General features: G+C 41.5%; 2 protein-coding genes across 2 annotated transcripts in view; both read right to left on the reverse strand.

Moving 5' to 3' along the window:
- The window catches only part of FSTL4 (follistatin like 4), a 1,706,306-nt gene that overhangs the window by 356,071 nt on the left and 1,333,553 nt on the right, over positions 1-16,682 (reverse strand). The window lies entirely within an intron of this gene.
- On the reverse strand, positions 13,063-15,159 carry LOC138673947 (piggyBac transposable element-derived protein 4-like). The gene is made up of 2 exons (XM_069761963.1): positions 15,060-15,159; positions 13,063-14,982 (listed from the first exon to the last, which is right to left on the reverse strand). Exons 1-2 carry the CDS (start codon positions 15,116-15,118, stop codon positions 13,164-13,166), a joined length of 1,878 nt encoding a protein of 625 aa, XP_069618064.1. The 5' UTR covers positions 15,119-15,159; the 3' UTR covers positions 13,063-13,163.

The raw sequence follows: 16,682 nt of genomic DNA on the forward strand, positions 1-16,682 counted from the left end.
GATTCTAGCTGAATGTTGAGACAGAGGTCGTTTGAGGAGAACGTTTAAAGGATACTAGTATTTTTGAGCAGAGAAGAGTTTACCAAATATTAAAAGACTAGGTTTTCAACAAAATTTTTATTGCTCCAGTGCAACTAAACCACAAAATAAAGCATCTAAAAAATTCCAATATCTTATGCTTACAGCTACAATGCAGACCAATGTGTTTTCTTAAAAGGAGTCAGTGATCAGTGGCAGTCCGTGATCTGAAGTCAATGATTGGTAGTCGCATGAGGATTGCATCGCAATCCTTGGAGTGGCCTTCTACTCTTCTGACTTAAGCATGACAGCTGCATAGAAATAAATGCTGTCACGCTAAGGTCAGTAGAGCAGATGGCCAGTCCGAGGATTGTGATGGGATCCTTGGGCAAGTAATATGGCAATCCCTGACATCAGCTCAGTGTGCTGGATTATGGGCAGTGGTAGTGGTAAATTTTTCCTTTTAATTTATATGCCAATGAATGGCCAACGCACAACTTTAGATTTTGCGGGGCTTACAGTAACACAATGTGGCAATGTATAGTAATAAAAGTTACATATTCTGAAATGGTTGCCCATGCCTTATTTCACTATACCATTAATATGCAAAAATCACCTGACAGATTCCCTTTGACTACAGTCTAAATACAAACGCTGTGATGTCTGATCCTACAATTCATCTAAGTTTAATTAAACTAGAAAATGTCAACCAATATGATCATTCAATGGGTAAAAAAATAATGTTCATTTTATCTGACTGATGATAGGTTATGCAAATTGCCTCTTCAGAGAAAAAGAGGACTTAAACTCTATAGCGCCACCTGTTGGAAGTAGCGATCCTACAAGTCACATCCAACCCTTTAACGAGTCATGCAATATGACTTAGGATAAAAGTCAAATCAGTATCTCAATTCGCAGACACGGTAGACTAATTATCTGTGAAGGAATATGCTATTTTTTTTCATTTTAATTTGATAATTGCTAGTCCACAAAAGATCTTTAACCACTTAATCCCATATGACGTACTATCCCGTCGAGGTGACCTGGGACTTAATTCCCAGTGACGGGATAGTACGTCATATGAGATCGGCCGTGCTCACGGGGGGGGAGCGTGGCCGATCGCGGCTGGGTGTCAGCTGACTATCGCAGCTGACATCCGGCACTATGTGCCAGGAGCAGTCACGGACCGCCCCTGACACATTAACCCCCGGAACACTGCGATCAAACATGATTGCAGCATTCCGGCGGTACAGGGAAACATCGCGCAGGGAGGGGGCTCCATGCGTGCTTCCCTGAGACCCTCGGGCAAGGCGATGTGCTTACCTTGTACCGAGTGTTTCCTCCCTGCGGACCCCAGATCCAAAATGGCTACGGGGCTACATCTGGGTCCTGCAGGGAGGTGGCTTACCAGCGCCTGCTCAGAGCAAGCGCTGATAAGCCTGCAGCCCTGCAACTGACACAGTGCTCTGCAAAGTGTCAGATCAGCGATCTGATGATATAACATGATGGCCCCTCTGGGGCAATGTTATAAAGTAAAAAAAAATATTCACATGTTTAAAAAAAAAAAAATTCCTAAATAAAAAAAAATATATTGTTCCCATAAATACATTTCTTTATCTAAATAATAATAAAAAACAATAAAAGTACACATATTTAGCATCGCCGTGTCCGTAACGACCGCACCTATAAAACTGTCCTGCTAGTTAACCCCTTCAGGGAACGTGGTAAAAAAAACAGGCAAAAAACGCTTTATTATCATACCACCGAAGAAAAAGTGGAATGACACGCGATCAAAAAATAATACCAATGATAACAATGGTACAGATGAAAACGTTATCTTGTCCCGCAAAAAACAAGTAGCCATACAGCATTATCAGCGAAAAAATAAAAAAGATATAGTCCTCAGAATAAAGCGATGCAAAAATAATTATTTTTTCTATAAAATAGTTTTTATCGTATAAAAGTGCCAAAACATAAAAAATGATATAAATGAGGTAATCGTACTGACCTGAAGAATCAATCTGCTTTATCAATTTTACCAAAGGTGGAACAGCATAAATGCCTCCCCAAAAAAGAAATTCAGGAATAGCTGTTTTTTGGTCATTCTGCCTCACAAAATCAGAATAAAAAGCGATTAAAAGATGTCACGTGCCCGAAAAGGTTACCAATAAAAACATCAACTTGTCCCGCAAAAAACAAGACCTCACATGACTCTGTGGACCAAAATGTTTACGAATTATGAATATATTTAAGCACATTAAAATATAGCAAACCAGGTTTCGCATGCCACTGTATCTACTGTGAGAGAGTCATAAAGAGTACATCACAAATGTAAAATATTTTTGGTAATACGGTCATTGTGGCAAGAACAAAGAGGAGGTATTGCTACTGTGCATTAGGGTTGAGCGACTTTTATTTTTATAGGGTCAAGTCGGGTTTCACGAAACCCGACTTTCTCAAAAGTCGGGTCGAGTGAAATCGGCCGATCCTATACAAAAGTCGGGGTCGGGGTCGGCCGAAACACAAAACCCAATGCAGTGCAATGGGATACTAATGGTTCCCAGGGTCTGAAGGAGAGGAAACTCTCCTTCAGGCCCTGGGATCCATATTAATGTGTAAAATAAAGAATAAAAATAAAAAATAGGGATATACTCACCCTTGGACGCGCCCTGGTTCTAGCCGGCAGCCTTCCTTCCTAAGAAAGAGCAAGTGAAGGACCTTCGATGATGTCGCAGCTTGTGATTGGTCGCGTGACCGCTCATGTGACCGCTCACGTGACCAATCACAAGCCGCGACGTCACCACAGGTCCTTCACTTGCTCATTCTTAGGAGGGGAGACTGCCGGTTAGAACCAGGGCGCGTCCGAGGGTGAGTATATCAATATTCTTTATTTTTATTCTTTAAAATAGGGATATACTCACCCTCGGACGCGCCCTGGTTCTAACTGGCAGCCTTCCTTCCTAAGAATTAGCAAGTAAAGGACCTTCGATGACGTCGCAGCTTGTGATTGGTCGCGTGACCGCTCATGTGACCGCTCACGCGACCAATCACAAGCCGCGACGTCATCACAGGTCCTTTACTCGCTCATTCTTAGGAGGGGAGACTGCCAGTTAGAACCAGGGCGCGTCCGAGGGTGAGTATATCAATATTTTTTTATTTTTATTCTTTATTTTACACATAAATATGGATCCCGATACCGATTCCCAATATCGCAAATATATCGGAACTCGGTATCGGAATTCCGATACCCAATAAGAAGACCGCCGACCTCATGGCCGACCCCACACAGGGATCGGGTCGGGTTTCATGAAACCCGACTTTGCCAAAAGTCGGTGACTTCTGAAAATGACCGATCCATTTTGCTCAACCCTACTGTGCACCTCTCCATGATGGCACTATGAGACTTTTGTTCTTCAACTGGCACCATTAAAAGGGAATAAGATATGGGGAGTTTCCTGGTCATGGACACAAAATTTCAATGTTTTGGTCACCAAACCATTTAGTTTTTACTTTTACCTTGTGGCATGTTTGGGACATCAGGAAAAATGATTGTCTGGAGATCAAAATTTGAGCCTGACCATAAGTCCTTACTGTTACTTACTGTGGACTTAAATGTGGACTGTGTCAAGCCAACAGTAAAGCATCCTGAGACTATTCATGTGTGGGGACTTATCATTAAAGAGAGTGGGCTCACTGAAAATGTTTTCCTAAGAACGCTGCAATGAACAAAGAATAGTATCTACAAATCTTGAAAAAGTATCTTCTTCCAATGATACAGGAGATATTTGGTAATGAATAATGCTTTTCCAGCATGATGGAGCATAATGTTACAAACTGAAAGTGATAACTAAGTGGCTTGATGAACAAAACGTTGAAATTTTGGGTGCATGGCCCGGGAAACTACACATATCTTAATCCAATTGAGAACCTGTGGTCAATCCTCAAAAAAGTGGGTGAACAAACAAAAACACAGAAATTGTGATAACCTCAAAGCACTGATTAGGCAAGAATGGATTGACATCAGTCAGGGTTTGTCCCAGGAGCTGATTTCCTTCATGCTAGGGCAAACTACATTGGTCTTCAAAAATAAGGGTTAATTTTTAATTAATATTTAAATATTAACTTGTAACGATATAAAAAAATGTGTCTGTCTCAATACTTTTGGCAATGACTGTATAACAGTATCAAGAAAAGATTTTTCTAATTGCTTATTCGTCAATGTAAAAAATAACAATGAAGTTGTTGTGTTTTAAGAGTCCCATGAGCCCTATTTATTTTTTCTTTTTTGTTGAATTTCTTGCGTCCAACATTGGTTTTAGGTTGAACCCTTAGCTCGAATGTATGTAACATATTTTCTTTAATCAAAGAAGATTTACGCTTATTACATTTTTGTATTGCAGTTACAAAACCCAGTCTGTGAACCTCAGAAACACTAAATATGTCAAATGTTATGTTATAGGTTTATAAAGAGAGTCTGTTCTTGAACAAAGCATTCACCTCTACCATGCTCAATGAAAATATCTCCTCGGGCTTTGATCTTACTGGATGGCTGCTGAATGCAAGTAATCTTTTTCATGCAGTGATCTTTTTTATCTTTTTAACTTAGAGAAATACAAAACATTTCTTACTTATGTTCTTTCAAGACTGATGTCTGGAAGAGCAGCTGTGTATAAAAATATCCTAGAGTTAGATTTTTAAATAATGACATATAATACACCACTACCATTTACCAAGATAAAATTCCGTGTGACATCAGAACATGATTGCTGGCCTCATTAGCTGCATCTGTAAAGGTTATCACAGGGATAAAAATAATTCTGCTAATCCTATTCCATCTTAGAGATCAGAGTCATAATCGGTAGGGATGATATATTTCTAAGTATTGTTAATACAGTAAGAGATATAAATATTATTGTTCAGAAACAGATTTAAAAGTAGATACATTTGGTTCATTCGTCGCCATTTTTAATCCAGGTATTTTTTGTTTGTTGAACTGAATTTTATAGCACTCTTAAGCCAAATGGAAAAAGCAACAATTGAAGAATAAAACAATAAGATAAAGCTCTGTTCACATAAGCATTGCATCTTTTCTTTAGAAATGGAGATTACAAAATACAGCTGGATCTATTATGCAGTAAACATCAGTAGTGCCCACTAGACAGCTGAATCAAGTTTTAATGGTGTTCGCAAGCTTCTACAGAAGTATCCAACATTTTGACGGCAAAAACAGCATGCAGGACTGTTCCATAACAAACATCATTTAATTAATTCTGTGAAATTCAAGTCAATTTTCTTAGCCTTGGAATTATCATTTGCATTTTAGTTATTGTATATCGCTTGGATTTACCATAATATTATTATTATTATTCTCAATATAATTTCTTCTCTGCCTCCACAGAACCTGAGAATCAAAGAGCCAAGGTAACAAATGCTGTAAATCCTTGAAATCATGAACAGTAAAGGTATAGAGAAAGAACGCAGTCTTGCTGGGATTGGTGGGAAAAGGCGCCTCAAGGAACAATAAAATAAATGACTGTACAGCCAATGGTCATCATGCTGAAGCTTAGAGCGAGATGATAGTGAGTAAGGCACAAGGCACATTCTAAAATGACCACCTTGGGCTCTAAAAGAGCATACTTTTCATGCTCGGATCCCTAATTTTTTAGACATTGATAACGTAATAAAAATATTCCATTTATTTCCACGTTTGTACTACAGATGAGTGGATTGCTTGAAATTCAAATTCAAAAGCTTTGTCAAGTTTTGCCTAAAAATTTAATTTGTAGTCAGTAACTTTGGCATGAATCGCAATACTATAATGCTTCTAATTGCCAAGAAATATAAAACAGCAAGGACGATTCTATCAGGGTAGATAAGAGGCAAGCAAAACATTACCTCACTACCTTTGATACACTTATATTTGTATCTTTGCACTCTGCACTTTATTTCTTTTTGAAGTTTTACTATCATGTGGGACTTGAAGGCATAGCCACCTGTTTTACTTTATACTTTTTGTTTTGCTTGCCTCTTTGCACTTTTACTCCTATATGGAGACTATCAATTTATGATTGCATTTTATGTGACACTGCAATTTTTGCACTTTTTTATTATCCATACACCCTTTCTTTTGTTCCTTATTATAAAACGAACTATTGTTCTAGCAGGAGGTATTACATTGAGGTCTTGTGAGTCACCTTTGCTCTTTTTATAATATATTGATTTTATGTCTGGTATAATCATTACTTGTTATGTTGTGTGCACACTGTTAATGTATCATTTTTATTACTATTTGATATTTCTATTAATAAAGGCATTTTAATTGTTATTCCTCTTGCCTGGGATTTTTATGGTCCTCCATGGTGCTGGTTCTTTTCACTTTAAGCATAGATATTAGTAGGACATAAAACCTAACTTTTAATGTACAATCACATAAAAATGGGGAACACATAGATATAAACAGAACCACAGAGAAGAGGCTCAAAAACAATACCAGTGCGGATGTTAAAATGGTTTTGTCTCACCCCCTTAGATGCCCTGGTGTAGGCCATGCTTCTTCTAGGTAAACATTGAGGAGGGGTATGTTAAATAAGCCGCCCTGTCGTGTCCCGTGCCGGTCTCCCATTCTTACAAGGACAGTCTCCAATTGGGGTCCTGTCCTAGAAAATGTCCCTAAGTTCAATCCCAACTCATTTCATCCACCGGTCAAAGCAGACTCATCAGGGAAAAGAAGTCTACAGATGTATAAAGATCATTAAGGTTCAACGTTTAAGAACGTAGGAAAATCTTTAGGGACTCAGAAATTTTGAAGGGTATCCCTATGAAGAGGGGCCCTATCCTTTCTGCAGACTGCTGCACAACTAATATCTATTCTTGGTGCTATCTATTTAATTGTCAAGAAAATACTTTCATAACACTCTGAGGTCTTCTAGGACTGTAATGAATCCCTCTTGGTCTTATGAATTCAAACACAACTAGTGGTAACCAACAGTTACTACTACTGCTTAACCCCTTCCCGACCTTTGACGCCACGTAGGCGTCATGAAAGTCGGTGCCAATCCGACCCATGACGCCTATGTGGCGTCATGGAAAGATCGCGTCCCTGCAGATCCGGTGAAAGGGTTAACTCCCATTTCACCCGATCTGCAGGGACAGGGGGAGTGGTAGTTTAGCCCAGGGGGGGTGGCTTCACCCCCTCGTGGCTACGATCGCTCTGATTGGCTGTTGAAAGTGAAACTGCAAATCATCGGCCATGGCTGGAAATACTAATGTGAACCCAACCCAACCCCACCGATCACCCCCCCAGCCCCCCGATCTGGCCGGTACACTGCTCCGGCTCCCCTCCATCCAGTGCTCCACTCCCCCCCGTGCTCCAATCACCCCCCCGTGCTCCAATCACCCCCCCTGCATTCCAATCCACCGCCCCCGTGCTCCGTTCCACCCCCCGTGCTCTGTTCCAGCCCCCCCGTGCTCCGTTCCACGCCCCCGTGCTCCGTTCCATGGCTGCCGCGCTCCGATCCCCCCCGTGCTCCGATCCCCCCCCCTGTGGTCCCCCCCACCCCATCATACTTACCGATCCTGCCGGGGTCCCGTCCGTCTTCTCCCTGGGCGCCGCCATCTTCCAAAATGGCGGGCACATACGCAGTGCGCCCGCCGAATCTGCCGGCCGGCAGATTCGTTCCAAAGTGCATTTTGATCACTGAGATAGATTATATCTCAGTGATCAAAATAAAAAAAATAATAAATGACCCCCCCCCTTTGTCACCCCCATAGGTAGGGACAATAAAAAAATAAAGAAATTTTTTTTCCCCCACTAATGTTAGAATAGGGTTAGGGTTAGGGGTAGGGTTAGGGGTAGGGGTAGGGTTAGGGTTAGGGTTAGGGGTAGGGCTAGGGTTAAGGCTAGGGTTAGGGGAAGGGGTAGGGTTAGCGGTAGGGTTAGGGCTAGGGTTAGGGCTAGGGGTAGGGTTAGGGGTAGGGTTAGGGGTAGGGTTAGGGTTAGGGTTTCGGTATGTGCACACTTATTCTGGTCCTCTGCGGATTTTTCCGCTGCGGATTTGATAAATCCGCAGTGCTAAACCGCTGCGGATTTATGGCGGATTTACCGCGTTTTTTTCTGTGCATTTCACTGCGGTTTTACAATTGCGATTTTCTATTTGAGCAGTTGTAAAACCGCTGCGGAATCCGCACAAAGAAGTGACATGCTGCGGAATGTAAACCGCTGCATTTCCGTGCAGTTTTTCCGCAGCATGTGTACAGCGATTTTTGTTTCCCATAGGTTTATATTGAACTGTAAACTCATGGGAAACTGCTGCGGATCCGCAGCGTTTTCCGCAGTGTGCACATACCTTTAGAATTAGGCTATGTGCACACGGTGCGGATTTGGCTGCGGATTGGCCACTGCGGATTCGCAGCAGAGTTCCATCAGGTTTACAGTACCATGTAAACATATGAAAAACCAAATCCGCTGTGCCCATGGTGCAGAAAATACAGCGCGGAAACGCTGCGTTGTATTTTCCGCAGCATGTCAATTCTTTGTGCGGATTCCGCGGCGTTTTACACCTGTTCCTCAATAGGAATCCGCAGGTGAAATCTGCACAAAAAACACTGGAAATCCGGGGAAAATCCGCAGGTAAAACGCAGTGCCTTTTACCCGCGGATTTTTCAAAAATGGTGCGGAAATATCTCACACAAATCCGCAACATGGGCACATAGCCTTAGGGTTAGGGTTGGAATTAGGGTTGTGGTTAGGGTTGTGATTAGGGTTATGGCTACAGTTGGGATTAGGGTTAGGGGTGTGTTGGGGTTAGTGTTGGAGGTAGAATTGAGGGGTTACCACTGTTTAGGCACATCAGGGGTCTCCAAACGCAACATGGCACCACCATTGATTCCAGCCAATCTCGTATTCAAAAAGTCAAATGGTGCTCCCTAACTTCCGAGCCCTGACGTGTGCCCAAACAGTGGTTTACCCCCACATATGGGGTATCAGTGTACTCAGGATAAACTGCGCAACAATTACTGGGGTCCAATTTCTCCTGTTACCCTTGTGAATCTAAAAAAATGCTTGCTAAAACATCATTTTTGAGGAAAGAAAAATGATTTTTTATTTTCACGGCTCTGCGTTGTAAACGTCTGTGAAGCACTTGGGGGTTCAAAGTGCTCACCACATATCTAGATAAGTTCCTTGGGGGGTCTAGTTTCAAAAATGTGGTCACTTGTGGGGGGTTTCTACTGTTTAGGCACACCAGGGGCTCTGCAAACGCAATGTGACGACCGCAGACCATTCCATCAAAGTCTGCATTTCAAAAGTCACTACTTCCCTTCTGAGCCCCGACGTGTGCCCAAACAGTGGTTTACCCCCACACATGGGGTATCAGCGTACTCAGGAGAAACTGGACAACAACTTATGGGGTCCAATTTCTCCTGTTACCCTTGGGAAAATAAAAAATTCTGGGCTAAATAATTATTTTTGAGGAAAGAAAACGTATTTATTATTTTCACGGCTCTGCATTATAAACTTCTATGAAGCACTTGGGGGTTCAAAGTGCTCACCACACATCTAGATAAGTTCCTTTCGGGGTCTAGTTTCCAAAATGGGGTCACTTGTGGGGGGTTTCTACTGTTTAGGCACATCAGGGGCTCTGCAAACGCAACGTGACGCCCGCAGAGCATTCCATCAAAGTCTGCATTTCAAAACGTCACTACTTCACTTCCGAGCCCCAACGTGTGCACAAACAGTGGTTTACCCCCACATATGGGGTATCACCGTACTCCGGAGAAACTGGACAACAAATATTAGGGTCAAATTTCTCCTGTTACCCTTGGGAAAATTAAAAAATTCTGGGCTAAATAATTATTTTTGAGGAAAGAAAACGTATTTATTATTTTCACGGATTTTCACGCATTATAAACTTCTATGAAGCACTTGGGGGTTCAAAGTGCTCACCACACATCAAGATAAGTTCCTTTCGGGGTCTAGTTTCCAAAATGGGGTCACTTGTGGGGGGTTTCTACTGTTAAGCCACATCAGGGGCTCTGCAAACACAACGTGACGCCCACAGAGCATTCCATCAAAGTCTGCATTTCAAAACGTCACTACTTCACTTCCGAGCCTCGGCATGTGCCCAAACAGTGGTTTACCCCCACATATGGGGTATCAGCGTACTCAGGAGAAACTGGACAACAGCTTATGGGGTCCAATTTCTCCTGTAACCCTTGGGAAAATAAAAAATTCTGGGCTAAATAATTGTTTTTGAGGAAAGAAAACGTATTTATTATTTTCACGGCTCTGCATTATAAACTTCTATGAAGCACTTGGGGGTTCAAAGTGCTCACCACACATCTAGATAAGTTCCTTTGGGGGTCTAGTTTCCAAAATGGGGTCACTTGTGGGGGGTTTCTACTGTTAAGCCACATCAGGGGCTCTGCAAACGCAACGTGACGCCCACAGAGCATTCCATCAAAGTCTGCATTTCAAAACGTCACTACTTCACTTCCGAGCCCCGGCATGTGCCCAAACAGTGATTTACCCCCACATATGGGGTATCAGCGTACTCAGGAGAAACTGGACAACAACTTTTGGGGTCAAATTTCTCCTGTTACCCTTGGGAAAATAAAAAATTGCAGGCTAAAAGATCATTTTTGAGAAAATAATTTTTTTATTTTATTTTCATGGCTCTGCGTTATAAACTTCTGTGAAGCCCTTGGGGGTTCAAAGTCCTCACCACACATCTAGATTAGTTCCTTTGGGGGTCTAATTTCCAAAATGGGGTCATTTCTTTGGGATCTCCAATGTTTAGGCACACAGGGGCTCTCCAAACGTGACATGGTGTCCGCTAATGATTGGAGCTAATTTTCCATTTAAAAAGCCAAATGGCGTGCCATCCCTTCCGAGCCCTGCCGTGCGCCCAAACAGTGGTTTACCCCCACATATGGGGTATCAGCGTACTCAGGACAAACTGGACAACAATATTTGGGGTCCAATTTCTCCTATTATCCTTGGCAAAATAGGAAATTCCAGGCTAAAAAATCATTTTTGAGGAAAGAAAAATTATTTTTTATATTCATGGCTCTGCGTTATAAACTTCTGTGAAGCACCTGGGGGTTTAAAGTGCTCAATATGCATCTAGATAAGTTCCTTGGGGGGGTCTAGTTTCCAAAATGGGGTCACTTGTGGGGGAGCTCCAATGTTTAGGCACACAGGGGCTCTCCAAATGCGACATGGTGTCCGCTAACAATTGGAGCTAATTTTCCATTCAAAAACTCAAATGGCGCGCCTTCCCTTCCGAGCCCTGCCGAGTGCCCAAACAGTGGTTTACCCCCACATATGAGGTATCGGCGTACTCGGGAGAAATTGCCCTACAAATTTTATGATCCATTTTATCCTACTGCCCATGTGAAAATGAAAAAATTGAGGCGAAAATAATTTTTTTGTGAAAAAAAAGTACTTTTTCATTTTTACAGATCAATTTGTGAAGCACCTGAGGGTTTAAAGTGCTCACTAGGCATCTAAATAAGTTCCTTGGGGGGTCTAGTTTCCAAAATGGGCTCACTTGTGGGGGAGCTCCAATGTTTAGGCACACAGGAGCTATCCAAACGCGACATGGTGTCCGCTAACGATGGAAATAATTTTTCATTCAAAAAGTCAAATGGCGCTCCTTCCCTTCCGAGCCTTACCATGTGCCCAAACAGTGGTTTACCCCCACATGTGAGGTATTGGTGTACTCAGGAGAAATTGCCCAACACATTTTAGGATCCATTTTATCCTGTTGCCCATGTTAAAAATGAAAAAATTGAGGCTAAAAGAATTTTTTTGTGAAAAAAAAGTACTTTTTCATTTTTACGGATCAATTTGTGAAGCACCTGGGGGTTCAAAGTGCTCACTATGCATCTAGATAAGTTCCTTGGGGCGTCTAGTTTCCAAAATTGGGTCACTTGTGGGGGAGCTCCAATTTTTAGGCACACGGGTGCTCTCCAAACGTGACATGGTGTCCGCTAAAGAGTGGAGCCAATTTTTGATTCAAAAAGTCAAATGGCGCTCCTTCCCTTCCAAGCCCTGCCGTGCGCCCAAACAGTGGTTTACCCCCACATATGAGGTATCAGCGTACTCAGGACAAATTGGACAACAACTTGCGTGGTTCAGTTTCTCCTTTTACCATTGGGAAAATAAAAAAATTGTTGCTAAAAGATAATTTTTGTGACTAAAAAGTTAAATGTTCATTTTTTCCTTCCATGTTGCTTCTGCTGCTGTGAAGCACCTGAAGGGTTAATAAACTTCTTGAATGTGGTTTTGAGTACCTTGAGGGGTGCAGTTTTTAGAATGGTGTCAATTTTGGGTATTTTCAGCCATATAGACCCCTCAAACTGACTTCAAATGTGAGGTGGTCCCTAAAAAAAATGGTTTTGTAAATTTCGTTGTAAAAATGACAAATCGCTGGTCAAATTTTAACCCTTATAACTTCCTAACAAAAAAAAATTTTGTTTCCCAAATTGTGCTGATGTAAAGTAAACATGTGGGAAATGTTATTTATTAACTAATTTGTGTCACATATCTCTCTGGTTTAACAGAATAAAAATTCAAAATGTGAAAATTGCAAAATTTTCAAAATTTTCGCCAAATTTCCGTTTTTATCACAAATAAACGCAGAATTTATTGACCTAAATTTACCACTACCATGAAGCCCAATATGTCACGAAAAAACAATCTCAGAACCGCTAGGATCCGTTGAAGCGTTCCTGAGTTATTACCTCATAAAGTGACACTGGTCAGAATTGCAAAAAACGGCAAGGTCTTTAACCCTTATCCGGCTGAATAGGTACAATTGTAACTATTCCGTTTTAAAATTGCAATAACTTTTTTTTGAAAAGACGTAGAGGGCTGAAATTTCGTGACATCTCTACATTTTTGGTCCAGAATATATTGGCCAAATTTCAATAAAATATCTCCACCCGCTTCCGAGATAAGGGGTCGAGATCTTTTTGCATCCATAACAAGCTGCATAGGTACAAATGTACCTCATATATTTTGAATGAAGATAATGCAAGGGAAAAAGCATAAATTTTTTTTTAATGATAATGCTATTTAACTATTATAAACAAGTAAAAAACTGTTCATTTACATTATAAAAGAAAATGTAAGAAACTTTTTTTTATTGATTTTCTTTGCAAGTAATGCATGTTGGCTTTGCTACAGAGTGTTCATCGCAAATGGGTTTCACACAAACCACACAAGACTTTCTAGTCTTGCGTTGTTTTCGCCTCAGGTCTCTGCAGACATAGCAACTACCAACAACAGGGGAGGGTCCACGACTACCATGAGGTATTTTGGGGCCAGCTGCTGGCTGCGATGCTACCACAATGCATCGTCCAAGCACCATTTCTACTGCACCTCGAAGAAAATGGTTTCTCATTATCATTTTGTTTGTACTACGATCTTCAATTGCAATCATACACAGCTGATTTGCGAGATCTTTCAGGAACTTTCTTCGTTGATCCTTTGCCCTGAAGCTTGGATTGTGTTCTCTGTAGATGATGTAGGATGCTAACCCACTGACATCAATCATATTGTAGAAAAATGCCAAAGTCCAACGTGATGTTCGTCGTTTCACAGTGTACTCTCCCAACATTTTATCCATAACATCAACGCCACCTTTTGTTATGTTGTAGTATTTTATTATCTCTGGCTTGGCTGCTAGTGTCTCTTCAACTTCTCCCGTCATGTGCATAGATGATAGAAGCACGACTGATTTGTTCTTCTTTGGTACATATGAACAGACTGTTGCATCATGATTGTAGGCAAAATTTGTCGAGTATACAGGCCTTTCTTTGGCAGGCTGCATGTTGTTAGGTAGGAACCTTTTGTTTTTTCTCACTGTACCAACTAGTGTCATGTTCCAGGAGTTCAATACCTTAGCTAGTTCCATGGTTGTAAAGAAGTTATCGGTGGTGACATTTCTTCCAGAGCCTTTATACGAGCTCACTAGGTCCAATACTGTTCGTTCTCCAATGTTTACTTGTCGAGGACCATCAGTTGGTTTCCCAGTGTAGAGCTGACCTTGTAAAGGGTAGGCATTTGATGAGTCACAAGCCCAGAAAATCTTTATGCCATATTTAGCTGGTTTTGAAGGTATATACTGGGTAAATTTAGTATGACCTCTAAATGGAAATAATTGCTCGTCGACGGTGATACAATGATATGGCTTGTAGGCTCTCTCCAGATTACTGTTCAGCATTGTCCAGATGTCCCGTATTGGTGCAGCTTTATCTGTTTGCACACGTTCTGCACGTGTATTTTCGTTGTCAAACCTGATAAATCTGAGTATCATCTTGAAGCGGTCACGAGACATGGCTGCACGTATAAGAGGCAGAGCAGCAACATTCCACATTTCCTCCAGATTCTCTTTGTTGGCTCTGTGCACACCAGCAGCAATCAGTATGCCCAAAAATGCATGAAGTTCAGTTTCAGTAAATTGCTTGAATGTTTTTTGTGGTGGCCGTTTGGAAGAATCAGGAAAACGTTGTACCAGTTCGTTGTTGTAAGCATCACAAACTCTCTTGGCCTTTCGATTCGTTTCCCGTAATATGATGTCACACATCTCGGGAGTCATGATGGACTTGAATAGCTCTTTTGCTGTATATAGGTTGCTGATTGCTGCAGGGCCACCTCTTTGTCGTAGGACATTACGAGATTTTGTTTGTGCATTTGGCAGTGGATTACTGCACCATTGAGTTTCATCCTTAGCAGTCCAAATGTCGCCTGCACTTTGAGGCACAGAATCATCCTCAACACTTTCGTCTGATTCGTATTCATTTTCATGCTCTATGACCATTTCTTGTTCAATGTCTGAATCTTCTTCAGTAACATCCACTTGTGGTACATAGTTTTCATCATCAGATGGAACATATGGTTCATCCTCATGCTCAGAATCAGATTCTTCTAGCATTCGCATTATTTCGTCAGACGTAAATCTGTAAATATGAAAAAATGTAAAATAAATAATTTTCCGAAATACTACATTATTGGCTTTTCACAAAATTATACTAACCTGCAAACACGTTTTCTTGGATTATGGCGGAAACTAGATCCAGCATTACTATCACTCATGATGACTTGCTAGATGAATTTTGGCTTCGTATTTTGTGCTGAATATAAATAAAACATCGTAAAACAATATGTAGATACTAATTATTATCCATTTTTCGTATAAAAATTATACCTATAGTGATAAGTTTCATACAAAATATATGTAAGCCAAGTCCAGGCTGAAAGACAATTTGACTGTTCTGTCCCCACATAATGAGAATAAAGGTATAACTGGCTGTTAGATGCTGTGAGACTTTCCTACCTTCGTTTCCAAGAAATTGAAGACTTCACAAGCCTAGAAATGTGTGCTCACAGCAATGAGATGAACAGCAAAATGGCTAATGAGAGGAGGGAGGCAGGAAGACAAGTAGAAGCCACTCCCAGTTTGAATTAACTTAATTGACAGCAACATAAGTGACCAGTAACAACACTGAACAATAGATATCAGCATAACATTTGTAGCTGAATGAACTTTAGTTTCTGAAACCAAGTAAAGTCTTCCCACAGTGGAGGTATATGTGAAGGTACAATTGTACCTATGCAGCCTGTTAAGGTTGTAAAATTATGCAGCCTGACAAGGGTTAAGGTCAAAATAGGCTGGGTCATGAAGGGGTTAAATTATAAATATTGTCCAAAACTTATTATGGGGGGAAGATAGTTGACATCTGCAGGTTCCTCTCAGCTTCAGCTTCCACATCACAGGCAGACACGGTTGCAATACAGGGGAGCTCAAGAGCTGCAAACAATGTGCTTGCAAGAAGATAAAAGTTAATTACTTTGAAGGCAGAGTTATTTTCAAGGCAACATCCTTCCCATAGCCCGAAAGAGGTAATTTACATAAAAGAAAAATATGGATTTCCCTGAAATAAGACATCAGATCACAGATGTCATGGTATCATATTCAACTTCCTATGACCTGCATTCCTATATAAACAGCTAAGGATGGTTGATCGTAATGACAGATTCCCTTTAAAAAAGAGTATGTTTCCCAGTGGCAGTATAGTATAGCACTATAAATAGAGTGGGTATGTAGGATGGTGTACCGGGGCAGCGGTCCCTTTTGCATTTCTGGGCCGAAACTCTCGGGACTGTCACCATTATTCCAGGAGGAAGAGTTTTCTGACTGGAACAGTTCAGGAGACATGACTGGTTGGGGCAGGTCCAATTTAAGAAGCGGTTTGAGCGGGAAGACAAGACTCTTGGTGGGAAATAAGCTTGTGAGCAGACAGATGGTTGACTTCCTCTTCATGGACCCATGCCAGCTGGCTGTGCCTTCACACCCAGCTAGCGAAACTGCTATAATGTGCTACCCACAGCCCAGAGAGACATCTGCACCACCTAGTGACCAGAACAGAGTGCATACCTTTGTTCCGCTCACCATCATGGAGGCACCGATGAGTCATATCCCTGCGGTGCCCGTTGAGAACCAGACCACACCTGTGGCTGTGTCCGCTGGACTGTGCGCTTCTACTGCGGCCTTGTCTACTGAACTTTCTGCTTCATTTGCTGCTCCGTGGACCTCCATCTCTACTTCATTGCGTGCCCGAACCAGCAGACCATGTGCTGAAGGACCCAGATAATTCCT

The sequence above is a fragment of the Ranitomeya imitator genome, chromosome 4, assembly GCF_032444005.1.
Source record: "Ranitomeya imitator isolate aRanImi1 chromosome 4, aRanImi1.pri, whole genome shotgun sequence".
Taxonomy (NCBI): domain Eukaryota; kingdom Metazoa; phylum Chordata; class Amphibia; order Anura; family Dendrobatidae; genus Ranitomeya; species Ranitomeya imitator.

What these genes read in the sequence shown, in the direction of transcription:
- LOC138673947 (XM_069761963.1), bottom strand. Translation starts at nt 15,118, where the DNA reads ATGAGTGATAGTAATGCTGGATCTAGTTTCCGCCATAATCCAAGAAAA. An exon ending in CCAAGAAAACGTGTTTGCAG is followed by an intron (nt 14,983 to 15,059) that starts GTTAGTATAATT and finishes TCATATTTACAG; the next exon opens with ATTTACGTCTGACGAAATAA.